The 23104-nt window shown below is 46.7% G+C and overlaps 1 protein-coding gene across 2 annotated transcripts in view; it reads left to right on the plus strand.

The window, feature by feature from the left end:
- LMNA (lamin A/C) overlaps positions 1-22052 on the plus strand; it is a 47582-nt gene extending 25530 nt beyond the window's left edge. The window contains exons 2-12 of one of the 2 annotated variants that reach the window (XM_081841881.1): positions 5865-6021; positions 7615-7740; positions 8647-8817; positions 10068-10193; positions 10528-10748; positions 11044-11257; positions 12611-12718; positions 12915-13034; positions 14066-14161; positions 16473-16721; positions 18650-22052. In XM_081841881.1, the coding sequence (XP_081698007.1) occupies positions 5865-6021; positions 7615-7740; positions 8647-8817; positions 10068-10193; positions 10528-10748; positions 11044-11257; positions 12611-12718; positions 12915-13034; positions 14066-14161; positions 16473-16721; positions 18650-18676 (1615 nt within the window). In that variant the 3' untranslated portion in view covers positions 18677-22052. Of the gene's footprint in view, positions 1-5864; positions 6022-7614; positions 7741-8646; positions 8818-10067; positions 10194-10527; positions 10749-11043; positions 11258-12610; positions 12719-12914; positions 13035-14065; positions 14162-14633; positions 16276-16472; positions 16722-18649 lie in introns of those variants that run through there. The other variant, XM_081841882.1, reaches the window with a different exon arrangement.
- Positions 22053-23104: the final 1052 nt, after the last annotated feature.

Raw genomic sequence — 23104 nt, forward strand, 5'->3', positions numbered from 1 at the left:
TCTAATAGATCTGAACAACACAAAAGGAAAAAGAGTTTGGAGGGAAGAGGGGAGGAAAGCGAATTCAGGTACAGTGGTACCTCAGGTTAACTACTTAATTCGTTCTGGAGGTCCGTACTTAACCTGAAACTGTTCTTAACCTGAAGCACTACTTTAGCTAAATGGGCCCTCCTGCTGCTGCCGCGCCGCCGGAGCACGATTTCTGTTCTCACCCTGAAGCAAAGTTCTTAACCCAAGGTAATATTTCTGGGTTAGCGGAGTCTGTAACCTGAAGCATATGTAAACCAAGGTACCACTGTACTGGTTATTACAACGGTTACATAGCTGAACAATTGGAATGGCTGCTGAGGATATTTAGGAGAGGAGAAATCAAAGGGAGCCTGATTTCAGCTGATTCTACTGGAAGGGGCTTTACTGGGGGTTGTCGGGGGGCTCGAGGATGGACGTTGAAGGGCAGGAGTCCAAATGATTGTCTAGTTGGAGGGCTACTTTGAGAAGGGAGATGGCAGAGTCAGCCAGAGTATCTCTCTAGCCCCCACTTGCCTGTCAGTGAGTCCCCCATCTTCACGCCCGCTGTTCCTTCTGCCCCCCACCTCCTGATGGCACCATCGGTGGGCCTGATCTGGCCCAAGGGCTGTACGGTTGCTGATCCTTCCTCTGTGTTGCAGCAAAGGAGGTGCAGCTAGAATGAAGCAAAGGGCAAGGTGGACGAGGGCTCTCTGCCAAGAGCTTTGCTAGGATGCTGAGCCTTGAAGACATTTCTGTGCTAACCGGTCAGTTGGTTTTTGGCAGCAGGTCTGCTGAGTGACGGGAAGGAAACTCACTGATTGTTTGAGATTAAGCTTGGATGGTCAGTTTGGTGCCAGCTTTATAAACTTAGCCAGGAGGGAAATCTCCCCAACTCAAAAAGAACCTAAAATAGAAACTAGTAGTTCCTCTGCCTGCCTCCCTGCCTTTACAATTTGCCTCATGATTAGGAAACGAATGATTTCGTGGCTAAGCTGGAGAGATGCTGTTTCCCTTTTCAGGTCTGGAGGGGAATCCACCTGTTCTGGTGTAGCCACACAAAAGGAAAATGGCTGATTTTTTACTTGTGCTGGAAATGCTTTTGAAGAAATAGAACCAGGATGGCTGCAGGGGGTCCCCATTTCAGAGAACACACCTCTTGATAGGCAAGCCGTGTAGTTTTGATACCGATTTAGGAGAGAATACTAATCATGAGGATTAGAAATGCCTCTTGCCTTTTTGCAAAATAGAGCTTAAGGTTCTCTGGCCAGGCAAAATACTTATGTGCTACAAAAACAGAGTTGGCCATGCTCAGTGGAATCTTGTCTGTGCAAAAAGTCTCGGTGTCCTCTGCTGATAAGCAGTGCCTGGTGGCCTTTTGCAACCTGGTTTGTCATTTCTTTGCCTTTTTTTCTTTTTTCTTAAAAAAAACAAAACACCAAGCTTGAATGTTGGAGGGGAGCATTCCTCTAGAACTGCTGTTCATGCCTTATTTGTCCTAGATGCTGACCTGGAATGTTACTTATGACTAAGAGGAGGAAAATAAACAGAGGAAAGTGAACTGTTGAGAGCGAAGTTATTTTATTTAACTTCTTTAATTTCACTTTTCTTCTTGCTAGTAATGCTGTTGTCTTGAACTTTTGCTCATAAAATTGAGCATCAAGGCCGTACTAATACATAATACAACAGACCACAGACTGTCTATAAAAGCAATTGTAAAATAATAGGCATCTGTATGAACTTGCATTCAAATGGGGAGCCACCGTGTCTCTGGGATTTCCCTTTGCTCCCGACAAATCCAGCCTGGCCTCCCTCTACGTTTTCTGACATGTGACATGATACGTCGCCCAGCAAAAACAAATGTTGGGGTATTCTGTCTTCTCATATCCAGCCACCATGCTTTAAAGAGATATCCAGTTTTACACTCTTAAAAGTGCTACATTTGTGTTATTTTAATGTACATTCATTCTCCCTTTCTTGAAAAAAGGAGAGTCAGTTTTTTAGGCATTGAAAAACTCTTCAGTATAGGGTTTGTGCTGTTTCCAGCTAAACAGTGCTGTTCGGAGCTGGCTTCTTCTGCTGGTAAAATTCAGAAACTTGATTTCCCTGGAAGGCAATCCAGGAGAGAAGTTGGTCTGCCCAGAGAAAAGTGCACAGGGATGTGGACTTCCAGAAATAGCCTCTCCGAACTATGCTTGTATTTCATTATGCCCTGCATAGAATTGTGTTCTTGCTATTATTTGTCCGGATACAAATACATGCTTCTGTTACCCAGTTTTCTGTTGACAAGCAAGATTTCAGGTTGGGTGTCTCGCCTTCCCCAGATCAGACAAGCAGTCTAGTTTGAAGGGAGGAAATTTTTTACAGATCTTTGACTGTGGCTCAGTGGAAAGGGCGCACACAAGTGGGGTTTCTGGCTCATCGTATCCTCAGGATTGGGAAAGGCCCCTGGGGGATCCGCTCTTTGTTGTTGCAGTAAACAGGGCTGGGCTGGGCGAAACTGACTCACCTGCCCATGAACGAACCTCACCAGTTCTGCATTTCTGCTTTTAGCTAGAGGCTCCATAGCTTGGAGAGCCCATCCTGTGCACCCTCAAATCCCTCAGGTATCCTGTTCCCAAATGGTAAGGGTCACTGGTGAGGGGTGAGCAAATCTTCCCATTTCAATTTTATTTATGTATTTTTAAAAGATTTATATGCCACACTTCATTCGAGGATCACAGGGCTGTTTACAATATTAAAAACACAAAAACACACACTGTAATAACAACAACAACATACACACCCCAAGTGTAAAAGGTCATAGATTGATTAATTAGCTAAAGGCCTGGGAGACCAGGAATCTTTTTGCTTGGAGCCTAAAGGGATGTAACGAAGGTTCAAGGTGAATCTTCCTGGGTGGAGAGCATTCCACAAATGGGCAGCCACCACAGAAAAGGCCTGTTCTCATGCTGCCACCCTCCAGACCACTCGTGGAGGCGGCACACAAACAAGGGTGTAGGAGGGTGATCACAGAGGTGGATGATCAAAGGGGTTATATACTCAAACCATCTTAATCCTGCCTTTTAAAATCAGGAATGTGTGTTAGATTTTTCTGTGCTCTGTTTCATGCTGGTCTTAATGCATGGTAGTTTATTTGTTGTTGCAAGTAGGGTTAGGCTACCTTGGTTTTTAAAAAAGCAACAAATATGTTTAGTAATAATAAGCACTCTGCACATGCTCTGAGTGACTTGTGAATCCCCATAGCCTGCTGTCCTGTCAGCCAAATGTTGGAGATGAGCTCACTTGTGGAATTTGATCAGCTAAGAGGGACTCCCTTGTTCATAACATTCCAGCCAGGCAGGATGGTTCTGTCTGCAGCTCTGACTTTTCTTTAGTACGCCTCCCCCCAGCCGTCATCTGTTTGGTGGGTGATGCTTTTTTAAGCAGCTGTGTTTCTGTCTCTTGGTCTTCTGTCTTCCTTGGCAGGGGAGGGGAAAGAAAGAAAATAAAGCAAAATATAATGGAATGTAAGCGAGTAATGGAAACTTGGATCTGAGCTGACGACCAACGTTTGGATTTTCTCTTGCCTCAGCCTTATTTATAGCTTTCTCCGTCTCTCTCCTTTTAAAATATATATATATCTATAACCCAAATAAAAAGATCTTGAGGCCCAGTTTTTCCCTCTTCTTGGAGTAGGAGTTTTCTTTATCTGGTATGCAATGGTTCCTGTGAAATTATTTGCTGGCCTTTTTAATTAGATTTGTAATCTCCCTTCACACCATCTCATATTACATTTTCTCTTCCTTCAAGGAACTAAAACCAGCTTAAATGTTTCAACACCCCCAGTTACCCTCACAACAACTGTGAGAGGTAAGCCAGGCTGACACTGTTGATTAGTCCACAAGGTCAACTAGGGAGCTTTGCGACTTAGCATTACCCATCTCTCCCTCTTAGGCCACCTGCAACAGGTTGGTGTAAAAACTTTCCTGCACCGCTTTCCCAAAGATGCTCAGGTTGTGGTGAGCTCCCAGCCAGTCAGGGAGACCCAAAACCTCCCTGTTTAGAACTGAGGAACATGAAAAGCTCCATCAAAGTGTTTAAGGGCTGTCAGCCAACCAGATTATCTGCTAATACACACCTTGATTGATTAAATTTGCATACAGTTGTACCTTGGTTCTCAAACTTAATCCGTTCCAGAAGTCCGTTCCAAAACCAAAGCACACTTTCCCATAGAAAGTAATGCAAAATGGATTAATCCGTTCCAGACTTTTAAAAACAACCCCTAAAACAGCAATTTGACCTGAATTTTACTATCTAACAAGACGATTGATTCATAAAATGAAAGCAGTAAGCAATGTACTGCAGTCACACAATCAATCAGCAGTTGAACTGGGTTCCACACAGTCACAAAAACAAAACAATAAGAGCCGCAAAAACAAAAAAGCAAAATAAATAGCAAAAACACAGACCTCAGCATAACACTCAAATCGGAAGCGTAACACTCAAAACGGAGCACGTTTGGCTTCCGAATGAAGTTCTCAAACCAGAACACTTAATTGCAGTGTTTGGGTTCCAAGTTGTTTGAGTACCAAGGCATTTGAGAACCAAGGTACCACTGTATTGCCAAAACTTCTAAATACACACATTAATCTCTCTCTTTTTAAAGGCAGTTAAGAAAATGTGACATTTAATATGTAAGGGGCTACACCTCTGTGTTAGGAGGGAAGTCCTCCTTTAGTCTTATTTTTCTCCCCTTTATCTGTGACAGTAACACACCAGAACCAAAGTAGTCATGGAAAACTAACCTGTGCCTTCAACTTCTAAAATTGACCTTGGTAGATTAATCAACAAAAGCTTTAGTGGATTAATCTAAAATAGTCATACATATTTCTAAACACACTTGCAAGAGGATAGGGTCACAGTAGCCTACAACAGCCTTCACAATGTTTTGGACTGCAAAAGTTGTAACCTGGACACCTGGAGGGCACCTGGTTGCAGAATGCTTGTCTGTGCCGCATTGCATGTCTCCCAGTTTCCTCCCTTCCTGGGGGCAGGGGAAGGCTAAGTGGAGACATGAGGAGAGTTTATAAAACTAGGCTTGTGGCAGAAGTGGATAGAAAGAACTTCTCATAATTGGTTGTTTTAGTGAAACGTGAGGTTCAGGTGCAGAAAACGGAATTTTCTGGAAATGTGATGGCTGGTGGCTCAGAGCGCCTTCAAAGAGGGACTAGGCAACTTTACAGAGGTGGGAGACAGTGTTATTGATTGATGTTGTTTCTTATAGAACCTCCAAATCCAGAGGTAGTCTAGATGTGGATACCAGTTGCTAAGGGTGAACAGCAGGGACAGGCTGCTGGCTCCATACCTTTGTTGGAGGTCTTCCTTAAGGGCAGGCATAGGCAAACTCGGCCCTCCAGATGTTTTGGGACTACAAATCCCATCATCCCTGGCTAACAGGACCAGCAGTCAGGGATGATGGGAATTGTAGTCTCAAAACATCTGGAGGGCCGGGTTTGCCTGTGCCTGCGTAAGAGCATCTGACAAGCTACCGTTTGAAATGGGATGCTTGACTGGATGGCTCTGTGTCCTGATCCAGCAAAGCTCAGTGTGTCTTGTCGATCTTGCAGCTTAAGAACTTTGCGTTGCATTTTCTGCTTACTGATGCATTATATTATGAAATCGTACTCATTGCAGACTGACTTACAAAGAAAACAGACAAACCATTTTATTACTTCCGTAACGGTTTTGTCATTTGCCATTTTTATAATAACAAACCGCCGGGGCTTGGTTTTGGGTTTTTTGTACCTTGGTCCGTGAAGACAAGCCTCTCTCCAGTCTGGGTTACCAGCTGTGCCTTCTTCTTTTCCTTGTTTTAGGAACACCAAGAAGGAAGGGGAGCTGCTGACTGCTCAAGCCCGCCTGAAGGACGTCGAGGCCTTGCTGAACTCCAAGGAAGCAGCACTCACCACCGCCTTGGGAGAGAAGCGCAACTTGGAGAATGAGCTCCGTGATCTGCGGGGGCAACTGGCCAAGGTGAGGACCACCAGCTGAGCAGTCTCCTTCCCTCTTCATCTTACGTTTTTCTGCAGTGGACCTTAATTTCGCCAGTGGGGATGGGTGGACTTGTGAAGTTGACCCTAGATCAGGCATGGCCAAACTTGGGTCTCCATCTGTTTTGGGACTATAATTCCCATCATCCCTGACACTGGTCCTGTAAGCTAGGGATGATGGGAGTTGTAGTCCCAAAACAGCTGGAGGGCCAAGTTTGGCCATCCTTGCCCTAGATGGTGTAATCTTTAAGAATGTGGAAGACCTCTACTGACTCAGACCAAAATGCTGTCTAGGCCAGCTTTCTGTTCCGGCAGCTGCCAGCCAGTTTGCCAAGTGCACACCCACATAGGGCCCGGAGGGTGACTGTTGGTTGCCTGTTAATTGACTTCTGCGTCTGACAATCAGGGTAGACTGCCTTGGGTTTTGGAGGTTCCACTTGGCTTTCATGGTTAACCGCTACAGATAGATCTCCTGCTCTTCCACGAGTTCATCCTAACCACCTTTTAAAAAGAAAGCAATCTCACCTGGCCAATTGTGTTGTGCTTTTTTTGGTCTGCCAGCCCATTCCATTGTTGACTTTCAGTTCTTCAGTTATGGGAGAGCGAGGAGGAAGCTAGCTCCCCCTCCCTCTCCCCACCCCATAGTGAATTGATAAACCCCTGCCTTCATCAACCCTAGTCCATAATTGTACCGGAACCCTTTTTGTGGGGGTGGGGGGAAGTGGGAAGCACTTGAGGTTAGGAAATCTATCCCATGAAGATTTAAAACAGCCAGCAGATGGCAGCACAACCTGCCATCTGGGCAAGACAGTCCTTTAAACCCAACAATACCGCTTAGATTTTAAAGCAGATTCATGCTTCCAGGTGAAAGCATGTGGGGTAGACCTTCTGGCTGTCGGTGCTACTTCAGATAGACGGCCTGGCTTTGCAGAGGGAAGCTTGACCTGTGAACCATGAGAGTGTCAAGCCAGGGCTGGCCCCTATTCTTGGGCTGGTTTTTGGAATCCTGGCAAAGTGGAAATGCACCTGGGTGCTCCCAGAAACTTCCCAGCCCATCTGAGAGACAATGCTTGGGGAATATGGTAGTCCCTGGCCCAGCCACAGCTTCATTCTGCCCCCAGTATAATTTATTCATTTCACAAAATGCATATACCGCTTGATTGTAAGGGAAAACCTCAAAGCGGTTTGCAAAAAGAATGAAACAATAATTGCTATTAAAAACGTTAGAATAAGGTCAAAGAGGAACTAAAAACCAGATTGAAACACAGGTCAATGTATGACAAATCTGGACAGGCTTACCAGAACAAAAACAATTTTAGCAGGCATTGAAAAGAGTACAGTGAAGGCGTCTGCCAATGCCAACAGGCAGAGAATTCCACAGTCCTACTACACTAAAAGATTGATTTCTTACAAATGTGGAATGAGTATTATGTGGCATCTGTAACAGGGCCAGATCCATGGATTCAAGTGCTCGGGTGGACATATATAAAGGCCGCCACCTTTCATCCCATTGACATGCTTCTCCCGTTCTCTTTTTTTTTAATACCACCCCGTCTCCCTGCCAATCTATCCACAGCTGGAAGCTGCTTTGGCTGAGGCCAAGAAGCAACTTCAGGATGAGATGCTGCGACGGGTGGATGCGGAGAACAGACTGCAGACCCTGAGGGAGGAGCTCGAGTTCCAGAAGAACATCTACAGCGAGGTGAGTGGGGCAGCCTGCAAAAAACAGCACATACCCTCACCAACCCCCTGGGCTTGCCCGCAATTCCTTTTTTTTTTTTAATAATAATTTTTATTAAATTTTTAAACAATAAACAACAACATACATAAAAACATGTTCTTTTTCATTAACCACATTTCATTCTCATCTTTGGACTTCCTCACATCTCTTGTTCCTGCACTCTAAACACATAAATTTTTCTAGCAAATTATTTACTTAGTTCAATTTATATTATATAATTGTCCAATATTGAATCTCAAATTTTAGAGTTTAAATAACTCTTATTCTTTAAAAGTTAATTCTAGGATATTTTTTATCCAAAATTTGTCTTATCTTTCAATTACATTTAAATTTATATTCCTTGTTACTAATTTATTGGAGCCATATTGTTACGAATCTTACATCTTTCTTAACATTCGTACAATTTACAGTATTTTTGTAAATAGTCCTTAAATTTCTTCCACTCCTCCTCCACCAGTTCCTCTCCGAGGTCTCGGATTCTGCCCGTCATTTCTGCCAGTTCCATATAGTCCATCAGTTGCATCTGCCATTCTTCCAGTGTGGGCAAATCTTGGGTTTTCCAGCCTTTAGCGATGAGTATCCTTGCTGCTGTTGTGGCATACATAAAAAAAGTTCGGTCCTTCTTTTGCACACTCTGGCCGACAATGCCCAAAAGGAAGGCCTCTGGTTTCTTAGGGAAGGTATACTTAAATACCTTTTTCAGCTCATTATATATCATTTCCTGTCCCTGCATTGTAAGGCTGAAGGTTGTTTGGGGAAACCCAGAAGCAGCACCCGAGCACAAACCCCCCCCCCCCCGCCGCCCCTGGCTTCCAGCCATTAATAGCCTTTGTCCCCCATGACTCTTCTTTCCGCCTTCTCCTGTAGGAGCTTCGCGAGAGCAAACGCCGCCACGAGACCCGCCTGGTGGAGATCGACAACGGGCGCCAGCGGGAGTTTGAGAGCAAGCTGGCTGATGCCCTGCATGATCTGAGGGCCCAGCACGAAATGCAAATCAGGCTGTACAAGGAAGAGCTGGAGAAGACTTACGGCTCCAAGGTACCACCCTGGCCTTAAACTCCTTACCTTTGGCCAGAGAGATGGAGCCTTTTTACACTACTTTTGGTGCCAACCTATTTGTTTATTTCCTCGGGTTTGCGCTGTAGGGGCTGCCTGCTCCTAAGAGACTGTGGAGCTATTCAGGGCCGGCACACCTGTGAGGCAGTCGCCTCAGGTGGCAGATTGGGCCTCCACCTCCACCTCCACCCGCCTGCTCCTCTCCAGCCTCCTGGGGGCAGGCTGCAGGAGAGGGGGAGGAGAAGAAGGCGGCACCATGACAGCATTGCCTGTCTTGCCTCAAGTGGCAAAACATCCTAGGCCAGCCCTGCTTTCCCTTTTGCACCTATTATCTCTCCACCCAACCAGCCCCAACTAAAAAGCTAGAATTAAAGTCCAGGAGTTAAAACTATTTCTCATTTAGGTCCTGTTTGGTGTAGGAAATGCGAGGAGTTCAAGTTTTTGAAGTACAGGCAATGACCCCTTTTGTGCGGGGGCTACATTACACACTGTGTGTGTGTCTGCTTGCTCTGCCCTTCTCTGCTTCTGCCACCTTCCTGGTTGCAGCAGTGCGCACGTGCATGGTTGCACGTCAGTCAGCCATTGCCTGCATTCAAAGGACTGCTCTTCCAATGGTCCTGGGTGGTTCTCCCCATTTTGCAGGCTGGGTGTGAGGGCTGTGAGGGAGTGGATTGCAGCAGCCCTGTAGTGTAGTCTGTGGATAGTCGCGTGTGTTGGATGCGGCACTGAACTTGAGAGAAGAGTGGTTTGCAACAACCCTGCATTGTGGTCTATGCACATTGGGCCATATCTAATACACTATCATAGTCACTATTTCCCTCTCTCTCTTGTACAACAATCAGGGCTGTTAAAAATTGTTTTGAAACACTGCATTGAAATACCATCACCGCTCCCAGATAGCCATTTTTTGTCAGTGACTGGTTTGGATTTCAAGAAGTAAAAAAAGCCAAAAAAAAAAACCCTCCACTTGTGGTGCAGGTTAAAGATATTAAACTGTGTTCCCAACCTACTGCAAACTAATGTCCAGTGCTGTCTGGGGGCTGATGGCAGCTGTAGTCCAAGATGGCCATGCTGGCTGGGGGATGTTGGGAGTTGTGGTTCAAAGCATCCAGAAGGTTGGCGAAGGCTGCTTTAGACAAAGGCAGCCCATGCCCCAGAATGTTCCTTTCTGTCCTCCTTCCTGGAGCGCCCAGTTTCTTCTGTGCCTCATCGCGGCCCATCTTCCTTTTCAGCTGGATAACGCCAAGCAGTCAGCTGAGCGGAACAGCAGCATGGCGGGGGCAGCCCACGAAGAGTTGCAGCAGACTCGCATCCGCATCGACAGCCTGTCGGCACAGCTGAGCCAGCTGCAGAAGCAGGTGAGGGATCGGGAAGGGTCACAGGGACAGGCGGTCAGTGCTGTGCTCTCTGAGTGCTGTTGGCTCCCTGGATGAAACTGTGGCACTGCTGAATGCCTTTGCCCAGGGTGCTCTAAATTGAGGCTTATTCCTCCAGCTGAGTAACGGCTACATTGCACTGAAACGCTGCCCACTTAACTCTTAAAGGGTTTTGAGCGAAGCCCTTTCTGATTTCCAACCCTGTAGAGTAAGAATGAGCACCACCACCCTCTGAAGATCTAGCGAATTTCTCCATGCCCCTTGTGCCTTTGGCCTGCTCCACCTACCAGCTCCTCTCTTATGTCTCCTTCCCCAGCTCTCTGCCAAGGAAGCGAAGCTGCGTGACCTGGAGGATGCTCTTGCCCGGGAGCGTGACACCAGCCGCCGCATCCTGTCCGAAAAGGAGCGGGAGATGGCAGACATGCGGGCTCGCATGCAGCAGCAGCTGGATGAGTACCAGGAGCTGCTGGACATCAAACTAGCCCTGGATATGGAGATCAATGCCTACCGCAAGCTCCTGGAGGGAGAGGAGGAGAGGTAGGTGCAGGGCTGGGAAAGTTGACCCAGGGGGGCTGGCGTCAAAACACAGTGGTCTCCCTCGGACGGTGGCCTCCTGTTCTTTCTGTGTTGGAGGGTCCGGCTGTAGGTTGAGTGGAGAGTTTGGTAAATGGGTCTGCTCTTGGAAAAGAACAGAATGAAGAGGCAGGATGCTGGATTAGATGGGCCATTGGGCTGATCCAGCAGGGCTCTTAGGTTCTTAGTTTCAGCTCCTGCATGCATCTGAAGACAAGTCACCTTGACGCCCTCTCCCCTCTCTTCTCCCCTCTGCCAGGTTGCGTCTCTCCCCCAGCCCCACATCCCAGAAGGGGGGGACCAGGACACGCATCTCCCACTCTTCTATGCAAAGCTCTTCCAAGAAGCGGAAGCTGGAGGATGGAGAGAGTCGCACTAGCTACTCCCACCATGCCCGGACCAGCGGCCGCGTGGCTGTGGAGGAAATAGACCTGGCAGGGAAGTTTGTCCGCCTGAGGAACAAGTCGAATGAGGTGAGTTACCTTGTGGTGGGGACGGGAGAGGGGGAGTGCCTTGGTGCTTGGCAGAAATACTGGGGTGGTCAGGTGGAAGAGGGGCATGGAAACGATGCCTTATGAAGAACGGCTAAGGGAGCTGGGCATGTTTAGCCTGGAGAAGAGGAGGTTAAGGGGTGATATGATAGCCATGTTCAAATATATAAAAGGATGTCACATAGAGGAGGGAGAAAGGTTGTTTTCTGCTGCTCCAGAGAAGCGGACACGGAGCAATGGATCCAAACTACAAGAAAGAAGATTCCACCTAAACATTAGGAAGAACTTCCTGACAGTAAGAGCTGTTTGACAGTGGAATTTGCTGCCAAGGAGTGTGGTGGAGTCTCCTTCTTTGGAGGTCTTTAAGCAGAGGCTTGACAACCATATGTCAGGAGTGCTCTGATGGTGTTTCCTGCTTGGCAGGGGGTTGGACTCGATGGCCCTTGTGGTCTCTTCCAACTCTATGATTCTATGATTCTATGTTCAGCTGCCTATAAGGCAGATCTTGTTGAGCTTTTCAGTCCTTGGCAGCATTCAAAATTCGCCATGTGCCAGACGTATTTTGCGCCATTACCATGCCCATCAGCTTAGTCTCAGTGCTGCTGTTGTAGAACTCAGGAAGGGTGGGGATAGGGCTAGAAATATTCGTCTCTGCTTGCCATTGCCTCTGGCGCCACCTGCTGTTGGGCTCCTTGCCTTCCATCCTACCAAGCCCAATGGGCATCAGCTCCCACTTTTGTTTAGATTTCCTAGCATCAAACAACGAAGGATTACAGAGAATAGAACCTCATCAAGCACAACTCTCTATAAGAAATAGGAGTATATTGCACACTGAATTATCTCAATGCAACACGTACTATAACTCAGAATAACATGAGTTTAAAGAATATATATAACAACAGTCTCGGATCCATCTTGAAGAGATATATACAATCTTACAGATTACTATTCAATTTGGACCGGCCTGAAGAAGGGTGTTGAAAGAGAGATTTTATCTGAACATCTCATTGTCGGAGTCCTCCTCGTACAGTTTCTCAACTGCAAGATTTAACACAGAGAATCTGTACCCTGGTCTTCATTCGAATTACATTACATTCGAACTCTTGAACCTGGTGACATTGAATAGTAATCTGTAAGATAGTATATATCTCCTCAAGATTGATCTGAGGATATATATATTATTTAAGTTCACATTATTCTGAGTTATACAGTGGACCCTCCGGATATGAACTTAATTTGTTCCGGGGGTCTGTACATACTCTGAAAAGTCCCGCATCCAGAGGCGCCACTTCTGCGCACACTTACCATGGCCACCCCTCTTCTGTGTTTTTTTAGGACCAGTCCCTGGGAAACTGGCAGATCAAGCGCCAGAATGGAGACGAGGCCCCCATCTCCTACAGGTTCCCCCCCAAGTTCACCTTGAAGGCAGGCCAGCTGGTTACGGTGAGTAGCTGCGAGCCTCGTGCAAAGCAGAAGTGCATAATTCCCAGGACGGGGCCAGTGACTGCGTGAGGAGGAGGAGGATGGATGGATGGATGGATGTGGCGCAGCCCCCCGGACCTCCTCCAGTATGCAGCACTGTTGTATGTCGGCATCTCCCTTGTTGACTTTCTCTTCTTCCTCTCTGTCCCCACTTAAGATCTGGGCCTCTGGTGCTGGGGTGACCCACAACCCTCCCAGTGATATGGTGTGGAAAAACCAGAGCTCGTGGGGAACTGGAGACAGCTTGCGCACTGCTCTTCTCACCTCTAGTGGAGAGGTAAGGCACCCTGTGGTGGATGGTTGGGGCCGCTATTCCTCAGTGAGGCCAGAGCTGTTGCTGTTCAAAGCCCAGGACTCCATTGCATTGCCCTTTGCTTACGGCTCTCACATTCCCCTCTTCCTCCTGTTATGTCTGTGAATTTATTGGGCTGGGGGGGGGCAACCTTTTTCACCCAAGGGACGCATTTTCTCATGGGGTGAGCAGAGCAAAAAAAAAATGGGTGGAGCCACCAGTGCGACACATTCCTCTGTACTGTTGGCTAGGTTAAAACAACCACACGCACATCTCCCCCCGTCCTCCTCCTATCTGAGCAAAGAGGCCTTATCAGGGATCCATTCCTGCCAGGCAAAAGAGAGCCAGTGTGGTGTAGTGGTTAAGAGCAGTGGACTTGTAATCTGGGGAACCGGGTTCACTTCCCCACTCCTCCACATGCAGCTGCTGGGTGACTTTGGGCCAGTCACACTTCTCTGAAGTCTCTCAGCCCCACTCACCTCACAGAGTGTTTGTTGTGGGGGAGGAAGGGAAAGGAGAATGTTAGCCGCTTTGAGACTCCTTCGGGTAGTGATAAAGCAGGATATCAAATCCAAACTCTTCTTCTTTTTCTTTTCTTCTTCTCAGAGTGTGGGTGGTGAGTATGGCCTGGACAGAGTCTCAGGGCCTGGAGTGCCCCACCTCTTAATTTAAATTACAGGATACTGCTCTGGTCACTTCAACACCATCTATCTAGAGCAGGTGGATTCCCCCGAAGAATTATGGGAACTGTTAGTTTGTGAAGGGTGCTGGGAACTGTAGCTTAGCTATAGTTCCCAGTGTGCATGTGACTCCTCTGTTGACTGTTACATGCCCATTTTTTAAAAGAGGTTTAAGAGACTGTGACAATTTAACTGCTCCCAAACCCCTCTTCCCAGTACCAAGACCAGGTTATTGTCCTCTCTGTCCGCCTGACGGCCTCTTTGACATAAAGCCCAGTTGAAAGATCAAAGTACCAGCAGCTCACCTGACTTCCTTTCTCCCCCCTCCCTCCACAGGAAGTGGCCATGCGGAAGCTGGTGCGCACCGTGATTGTCAACGACGACGATGAAGATGATGAGGATGAAGATGGGCGCCACCACCACCACCACCATGTGAGTTTTCTGGGGTTCTCTGCTAGTAGGGGGAGCGGCTGCAGAGCAGGCATGACCCACCCTCTCACGGAAGGCTTCCATGCGCTACTGCAATGCTCCTAATAAAGGAGGGCATTAAAAGCCCACGGAAGCACAATAGGATGCTGCTCCTGCCTGGGGCCTCTCCCCCCTTCTCTTCCTGTATTTTAGCACATCCCTGTACTCTGTATTAGCTTGGTCTGTCCTGATTCCTGTGCTCCTTTGATTTGGTCTATAATTTTTGTTAGCTTTCTCTCTTACCCCAAAGTACAAAAGAAAAACAGCAAACCATAGGCAAACATGTTTTTTTGCACAATAGCCCACCAACAAGATGAATACAGTGCTGAAACATGCATTTCTCCTATATTTCATAGTATGACATGTACATTAATTCGGTACAAATCGTGGGGGGATATTACCAGGTGCTGAACCACATTCTCCGCTTTCCTTGCAGGTTTGAAACCCATATTTTAAACTGAAGATCCTTGGTCCAAGGCTGTATTTCAGTCAGTTACACCCAATGCTGTGGAGACTGACCTTCCAATCTCTTGTCTATTAGTCAATAAAGTAAAATCAAACTGAGAAAATAGAAATGAATCCTGTTTACACCGTCCTCTCATTAATTTTAACTTATGAGACAATTTCTGTAATAGGACAAGTTGCTAAACTTTCTACAACCAATAATTTTAGAGCCCCATTTTAAAACAGCTGCATTGGTTGCCAGTTCGTTGCTAGGCCCAATTCAAGGTGCTCATGTTAGCACTGAAAGCCCCAAATAACTTAGGTCCCAGATACCTGGAAGACCACCTCCTTCCTTACAGACCCTCTCTGGTGTTAAAATCAGATGAGTTGGGCCCTCTTGCTAGTTCCACATGCCCCAGAAGTTTGGTGGTGTCCCCAGAGAGGGCCTTTTTTGTGGCAGCCCCCGAGTTTGCATGTTCAAAGTTTGCTCCCACCAGAGTTTAGAAATGTTTGCATTGCAACCATGAGCTTGGTTAGCTCTTCTTTGCTGTGCATAAGGAATACAAGCAAACTCAGGGATGGCCTCGCCTTGTACCCCAGAGATCAATTTGTTTAAAGTCTAAACTTATTCTTAATTTCACCCCCAAGACTATACATAAATTTAGGCCCAAATTTCATGCTTTTAACTAAACCAATTTGAAATGCCCATTCCACACAGTCAAGCATCTGAAAGATGCTAAGGATGTTTCTGCTTACTACTACTACTAACAATAATACTTATTAATACTTAATATTATTAATTTTCAAATGGAGACCAAACTGGGATAAAGCCAGTTTGGTCCACATGGATGTAATCACCTATAATTCATTTTAAGCAACTGTCAAGGACAGAAGCGAAACTTATAGTGTCTTTGCTAAGGGGTGTGTGTGACATTTGGCGTGCCGCCTTCCCGCAACTCCCAAGCCTACCACGAACCGTCGGGGAAAGCGGGGAGCTGCGGCGCTTTGCCGGCGGCATTCCCCCCATCCCCCTTCACTTTTACACGTGGGGGAGGCTTGGGAGTGGCGGGCAGGAAATACACCAAATGTCCGACATGGGCGGCTCACTCCGGCACCCAAGTGGCTATCCCGCGCCTGGGAGGGCACCCGCCCCACCCCACCCCCTCGGAAGCGCATCTGCCCTGGGCAGCGCGGGCATATGCTCTTCCGCTGCAGCAACCCACAGCCAATACAGAATTGAACCCTCCCCTCCCCTCCATCAGCTGATATCACATTGCTCTCAGTTGATGGACAGGTAGCTGAGGTATAGGGGAATTGGCCTCTTGGGCCAAATTAGACCCCCTGGTGGACCAGAGGTTCTCCACCCTTTTAATTCCTCCCATATATTACCGTCCTGCTTCTAAAGGATTGCTAAAATTATATTAATTTCCATACTTTTTTTAATATTCCCTTTCAAATCTCCCTATCCATAGGGTTAAATCCTCCTCTAAAAAAACTTTCTAAGCATCTGCTGCAAAATATTCAATTGCACACTGTTAGGCACATACGCAGATCCCAAATCGTAACCTAGTGCATGGCTTTTGCTTTTTCCCCTTCAGAAGAATAAATAAAACGTCCGTTGCTATCCTTCAAAACTTTTTTTCCGCTTCTAATCGAAAGTTTCGGTCATTCTGTCTCTGCGTTGGAGATGGGGAAGCTGTGGCACTCCCGACAGTGGACTGCAACCACCATCCTGCCTGGAGCCGAGCGTCTCAGCAGCCCCAGGCAGGCCGATTGGTTCCCCATCCCCGTTCTCTGTGTGGTTCAGCTTCTGATCTTCCTCCTCCTCTAGAGCCACTGCAGCGGCTCTGGCGACCCAGGCGAGTACAACCTGCGTTCCCGCACTGTGCTTTGCGGCACCTGCGGGCAGCCGGCAGACAAGGGGGCCAGTACCACCAACGCTGCGACCAGCACCCTGTCCTCTGGCTCTTCCTCTTCCAGCCTCACCATCACACGCAGCTACCGTACCGGAGGCAGCAGCCTTGGGGAGAACCTGCTCCCCCGGACCTACATCCTGGGCAATTCCAGCCCACGCCAGCAGGTCAGTGGGTTGGGCTTTTGGGGGCCAGAGTTTAAGGGAATTCAGCAGGCAGGGAGTCCCATCATTAACTGTAGCATCTGTTGTGGCATTGTCAACTGTTAATGTCTGGAGACCCTTGAAAACACACAAGGGAACGTGTGAAATAACATTCCCCAAATGCCTCCAGCAAGACCCTAGCAGAAAGCAAAAAAAGAGTAAGCATTGGGCACATCCCAACTCGATGTGGACCCATGGAAGTTAACGGGCATGGCTCTCTTAGGCCCATCAATTTCAGTGGGTTTACTCTGAGTAGAACCTAGTTCGCTACAACCCTACGTGTCTATTATCACTGCAGAGAATTTGTCTAACTTTAAAAAGGCCTAACAAGGCTTTCCCCAAACAACAGATGCTGTCCATTTGCATTTCTGTATATGAATGAAATCAGTCAGTTTTGCCATGAATGCTTCTACCATGTTTCTGCACCTGTTTGTTAAGCGATGGTGGATTAAGACTGTTGGAGGCAACTGAAATGTGGCAGCTGTTTTAACAAACCAGATCAGGTTGCTTGAGGTGCATAGAAATTCCCAAGTGATGTGCACAGGGGACTTGGTGATAACGAGAATGACTAGAGATTGGGGAGAAAGTTGGTTCACCTTTTTATATAAACCTACCTAATACACAGTTTGGGGGGGGGGTGCAAATTTGATACACAGCTACTCTTTGAAATTTGTGTTTGTCTGAATCTTGCAATTGACAACCCAAAAAACATGTACAAAGCTGTGTATATATGGGAAAGGTGGAATCAGTGTGGTGCAGTGGTTAGTGTTGAACTAGGACCTGGAGACCAGAGTTAAAATCTTCCCATGGCTGTGTGACTTGAGCCAGTCACTGCCTCTCAGCCAAACCTGTCCAAAAGGGTTGTTGTGGGGATTAAATGAGGAAGGAGAGAACCATGCAGTGGCGTAGCGTGGGTTGTCAGCACCCGGGGCAAGGCAAGTAATTTGCGCCCCCTAACCCGTGGATTTGCCTTAACCCCAGATGTTGCGCCCGGTGCGGCCGGCCCCCCCTGCACCCCCCACGCTACGCCACTGGAACCATGTACAGCACTTTTAGCTCCTTGGAGAAAACAGTGGGATATAAATGCAATAAATAATACATAAAATGCAAAAGTCAATGCAAATAAAAATTTTTAAATTATATTAAGGAGAATTGCTTGCCAAGTGTGGATTTTAGGGGAAATTCCATACAAAAGAATGTATCAAGAGAAATGCTTATCAATTTCTGTGAGGTTACTTTAAAGAAAGAAAACTGATGTCCAAATGTGTACAACTAAATTTAATATTTGAAAAATAAAATCTGGAACTGACGGATTTGTCCGTCACTAAGAATAATGCAGGGTCAGACTTAACTGAGCTGCCCACTGTCTTTGAGAAACTCTCAATCTTCAAAGTACAGGCACCATCAGCTTTAGGCTTAAAGCACTTTCAGCATCTATCTCAACTGCTATGAATTTTTGCTAAAGAAAAAGGGATTTGATGCAGGCAATAAAATATTGTATTGACAGTTGAAACTACTTGACCTCTTGCAAGAATAAAGGACCAGGCATGATCTGCAATAACCATTGGGTTATTTCAGGGCAATGAGGGAGAGTCCAACTTTCTTCCTGTGGTGTTGGAATTCCATGTCTCTCCTCAGTCACCTTCTGAACTATAAATACCCCCCAAATTCTTTATCCTTTCCTTGGAAGGGAAGGTGCTGAACCTGCAGGAGAACATTGGCTAAGTCATCACGATTTCTTTCCCCAGAATTTTGACTGAGTCTATATGTATATTTTAATGTATGTATGGGTTTTTTGTGGGCGGGGGTTTGAGTTCCCTTTGTAAAAAAAAACTTCTAATTAGTTTAAATATTATTAATAAAAATCTTTCTCTCTGTGTGTCTCCCTCCAGGGCCCTCAAAACTGCAGCATCATGTAAACCTGTCGCTGTTCCCTGACAACGCTCACAGCCTGCTAGACAAAAAGCAACTTATTCCTTACATGCACAGAAGAAACGTTTATAAAAGGAGTTATTTTCTACTGCAGGAATTTATACTTTATTATTACATATCAAGATATATAAATATATATATAAATGCTAAAGATGCTTCAGGGGTTTTTTAAGAATTTTTTTTCTATAACAAAAAGAAAAGCTTTCAAAAAAAACCACAACCAAGCCAAAGAAATTTGAGTTATTGGTGCCAAAAAGGAGGGGGGAAATGTTTTACTTTAATATCTCCTTAACATAGGGGTGTGTATATGTATAGAGATATATAGAGAGATTTTTCATTGGAATACCAAAGGTTTCTGTATGTAAAAGGAAAAAAGAAAAACAGCCAACAGAGACGAGGCCCTCTTGGTTTCATATTCTCCCCTAGGGACAAACTCTGAGAGGGATTTTTGCACTTGCTGTTTCCCTGTGGGATACACTAAAAATGAATTATACTCATAAGCCACTCTTGGCTAACAGCAGCTGTAACCCACAGTGAGCCCCCACACCTGAGGTAAAACAGTTTGACGCTCATAGAGACACCCTCTTGGTTCAGTGTGGAGCCTTGTTTACAGTGTCAATGTGAGTGGGAGACTCTTCTTTTAAATAAAACCCACATTAATTTCAGTCTAAATTCTGGTCTGAGATCCTGGACAGGAAATGTACCATACTTTAATCCAATGTCTGTTGTCAGGCTGTTTTACTCGATGCTGATGAGGCCCTCTAAGGCAGTTACAATGCAAAGCAGCCCTTAAACTGACCGGGATTATAAATCCACTTCATCTTAAAATTTAGTTTGCACCCCTACTTTTCACCCACTCAGAATAAATACAAAATAATCGCCAGTGTGAGTGAACCAAATTCAGATGAACTGCATCCACATTTGTGCCTTTAAATGAAGAAATCTAGATGTAGCTCTTTCCACCCCGCAAAACAGCTCATATACTTGTCCCGATGTGTACTTTTGATGCCCCTCCTGACAGTTTTGGGCGTGCACATGACAACTTAACACCCACTTTTGCTTCAAGGAAATGTTTTGCCTCAAAAATTGAAACCACCTTCCTTTGGCAAACAAGCATGTAAGATTCCCGCATTGTAAGAAAAGGCTGTTGGCAGCTGGGGCTTGACAGCTGTCCGGTCCAAAAACAATTCTCTCCAAAGCTTTTTCTCTCTGCCTCTCTGCCTTGCTTTGCTCGAGTTGCAGCTGCTGTTATCCCTCCTCCCCTCCTCCTTACAGCCAACTGCTATGCTATAATAGCCAATATAAATGCTGTTGGGTTGACATTTATGTACTGTATTGTTCTTTGGCGGCGCTTTGAGGGAGAAACAGGTGGGTGGGTGTGTATCGGGTGGTAGCCGCAATGTGCCTTGGCAAGGATGGTCTTCGCCAGACTGGCAGCCCAGAAGCAAAGGATGGCAGCTCCTTGCTGAAAGATGACTGCTGTAGCCAGTGCTCTTGTTTTGGTTGCCTTTTTAAGGGCTATGGGAAGGTGTAGTGAAAGTTCGGGGAAAAGTGCCTTTGGATTTCAGTTCTGGGACCAGCTTTTTTTCTGTGCCTGAGTTTGACTAAGATGCCCTAAATGGCCTGTTGAGCTAAAAAGCTTCCTAGCCAAAGCACCAAGTAGGTTTGAGGAGTTTTGTAGGTCTTTTTAGCCCCCACCCCTTTGTGAAATCAGAGCAGCTCATGCACAGTCAGGGAAGCCACAGTGCCCAGCAACAAAGTCTCCTCTCTCCAAAGTGGGGCTGCCCCACGGAGCTTTTTCTCCCATTGATGTGCATGGGGCAGCCCCTGTCAGTCTTGAGGGCCTTGTTTGACTCCAACTAAGGCTGGATTCCCACCATGGTCTTCTGTTGGTGGGGTCCTGTCTGCAGATATTGTTTCTCTTCCCTGCCCAGCCGAGGATTCAAAAAGGCCACCTTCTCTTGCAGCAGACAGTTGGGTCTCCTCAGTTTTCGTGATGTGTGTCTCATGTTAAGTTTGGAAGACACACCGGATCTAAGTCACCTAAGGGTGCAGTGAAGTCTCAATACAGGCAGGGTCAGGCACAGAGAATCTCGGTCCAAAACGTGATCCAGAAACAAGAAACAATAGCGCAGAGAGAGTTCAGCAAGGTGGGGGGATGAGGCCTGTGTTGCTTCTAGCAAATGCAAGTCCCAAGTGGGGGCCTTGTATACTCTGGCCTCCCAAACACATTCTTAACAGGCAGTGAAGGAGTATCACAGACCCCCTGCTTGTGAGTAGGCCTAGGACTCTGGGTCTGTAAGCACATCCTGCATGGTTCCTCTCTAGCCTGGGCCTAAAGTGGCATGGCAACTCCCATAATCCACAACCATGGGCTGTACTGTCTGGGGCTGATGGGAGTCCCAACACCACCTGGAGAGCATCATGTTGGCAACCCTTGATCTACCCTAAATTGGGCCCTATTGAATTGTGAGCTCTTGAGTGAGCTGTACATACAGACCGGCAATATTGGGTGCTCTGAGAAAGATCCCATTTGATCCCTTCAGCCAGAGCCATCTGGTCACTTCTCAAGGATCCACAAATTTGCTGAGCTTTTTAATAGGACCTAGAGAAATCTTCAGAGTTTTGAGGGAGTTCTGAAGGGGCTCTGATTTTGCCCTAGCCTCTGCCCCTCTCACATGTGTGTGTCTCAGACAGGGATTCCCCCTTCACCCTTGAACAGCAGCCACTTTCCCTGTGACCCACAGTTCAAATCTTTTCCCCCCCTTGTAGACAGTTTTTGAAAAATGCTCTCCACTGTGGAACTACAGTGAGGTGTGTGATGGGACCGGGGGGCACCTTTTCCATGCGCACATATATCCTTGCACGCGGCTTTGGATTGCAGGCAAATAACTTTCCTCAGGAACCTCTGGGCAGCTTCGTTTGCCAGTAGCTTGCCAGTAGCTTGCAGTGCACCCTCCTCGATGGGGCAGCAATGTAGCAAAACCTGTGCTGTGTGTTGCAATGCGCCTGTTCTCTTGCCTTAATTTGGGTGGGGGTAGGGCATGGTGCAAAATTAAAACACTAAACCGAAAACGTGCCTGCCTGCTGCCAGCTGCAATCTTGCTTCTTGTTCGGTTTTTGTCTTTGCAAGAGTTTCACCCCGATTCAACACCCACCCATGTCATTGCTCTCTTCCTCTCAGATGCCCCCCTCTCTAGCAAGACTCAACAACCCAAAACAATTCTCCAGGGGGAAGCCAGTGCTTTTGTTAGGCAGTTTTTTGTGCTGTTGACCTCTGCTGCGGCCTGCGTTTGCTGTTCATGTGGCAGTAGTGCTCCTGTATTTTCTTAAACCAAATACACTTTAAAAATGTCTACCAAACCAGCCTTTTGTGTCTTCCTTCATTTTTGCGTCGGACACCACTGTGGTATCTTAATCTATGGTATGAAGCTGGGAAGTGGGGCTTCACGGCCTTTAATGTAAGTGGGCCTTCCTGGGAGAGCGGGGCCTTGGCTCCTTGCCCTTGCCAGTTCATGAGAAGAGGGTGCTCCATATTTCCTCACCGGTGACGACCTGGGGGGCTGCACACTAGAAACTGGCAAAAAGTGAGGGGGGGGGAGTGAGAGGCAAAAGTAAATCCACAAGAGGAGAAATGCTCCTGAAGTAGATTACATCGCTACGCTGATGTCAGACTCAGCCTAGGCATCAATTTACCAAAACCAGCAACAACGTAATGCAGCTTTGCAGCCTCGCTAGACTGACTCGCAAAATGAATATGTAATGCAGGGTGGGGAAATCATTTTCAGTCAGGGCGACCTCGAGGACAACCTCCCAAAAGCCGATCACGAGGAGGCCGCAGTGCGTGTCAGCTACATATCCCAGCCACGCAAAGTAACAAAGACACTTGAGCATATTGTGGACTTCCATGGTTGGTCAGTCAGATGTTCATTATCGTCCAATTTGTAAGAAGACAAATTGCAATGATTTTTGGTCAAGAACAAACAAAACAAAAGCTGATTATTTTTTAAAATAAGCTAATGATCACAGCAAGTACCGTATAGGCCTGAATATAAGCCACACTTTTTCCTCCAAATTATGACCATGAAAGGTTAAAGTGCTGCTTAAATTCATGACCTTGCAAAAATTGGCTTTTACAGGACTTCCGGTGAGGCAAGATGGTGGGCGCCTTGGCAGCGCGTAGCTCCTAGGACCACCAGAACAAAACACAATTTTAAGGGAGCGGCTTATATTCGGGTATTGTCTTTTTTTCTCCCCCCTCCCCCGAATTTTAAAGGTGCGGCTTATCTGCAGGTGTGTCTTATATTCAGGCCAATACGGTACAACTTCAGATATTTTGGCCACTTGTGTGGCAATAAATTCATCAGTCTCCTTGAGGAAGGAACTCAGGAGGCTCTCTGAAGACTAAGCATAAA

Source organism: Podarcis erhardii (assembly GCF_964252035.2).
Source record: "Podarcis erhardii genome assembly, chromosome: 15".
In the NCBI taxonomy this organism is placed as follows: Eukaryota; Metazoa; Chordata; class Lepidosauria; order Squamata; family Lacertidae; genus Podarcis; species Podarcis erhardii.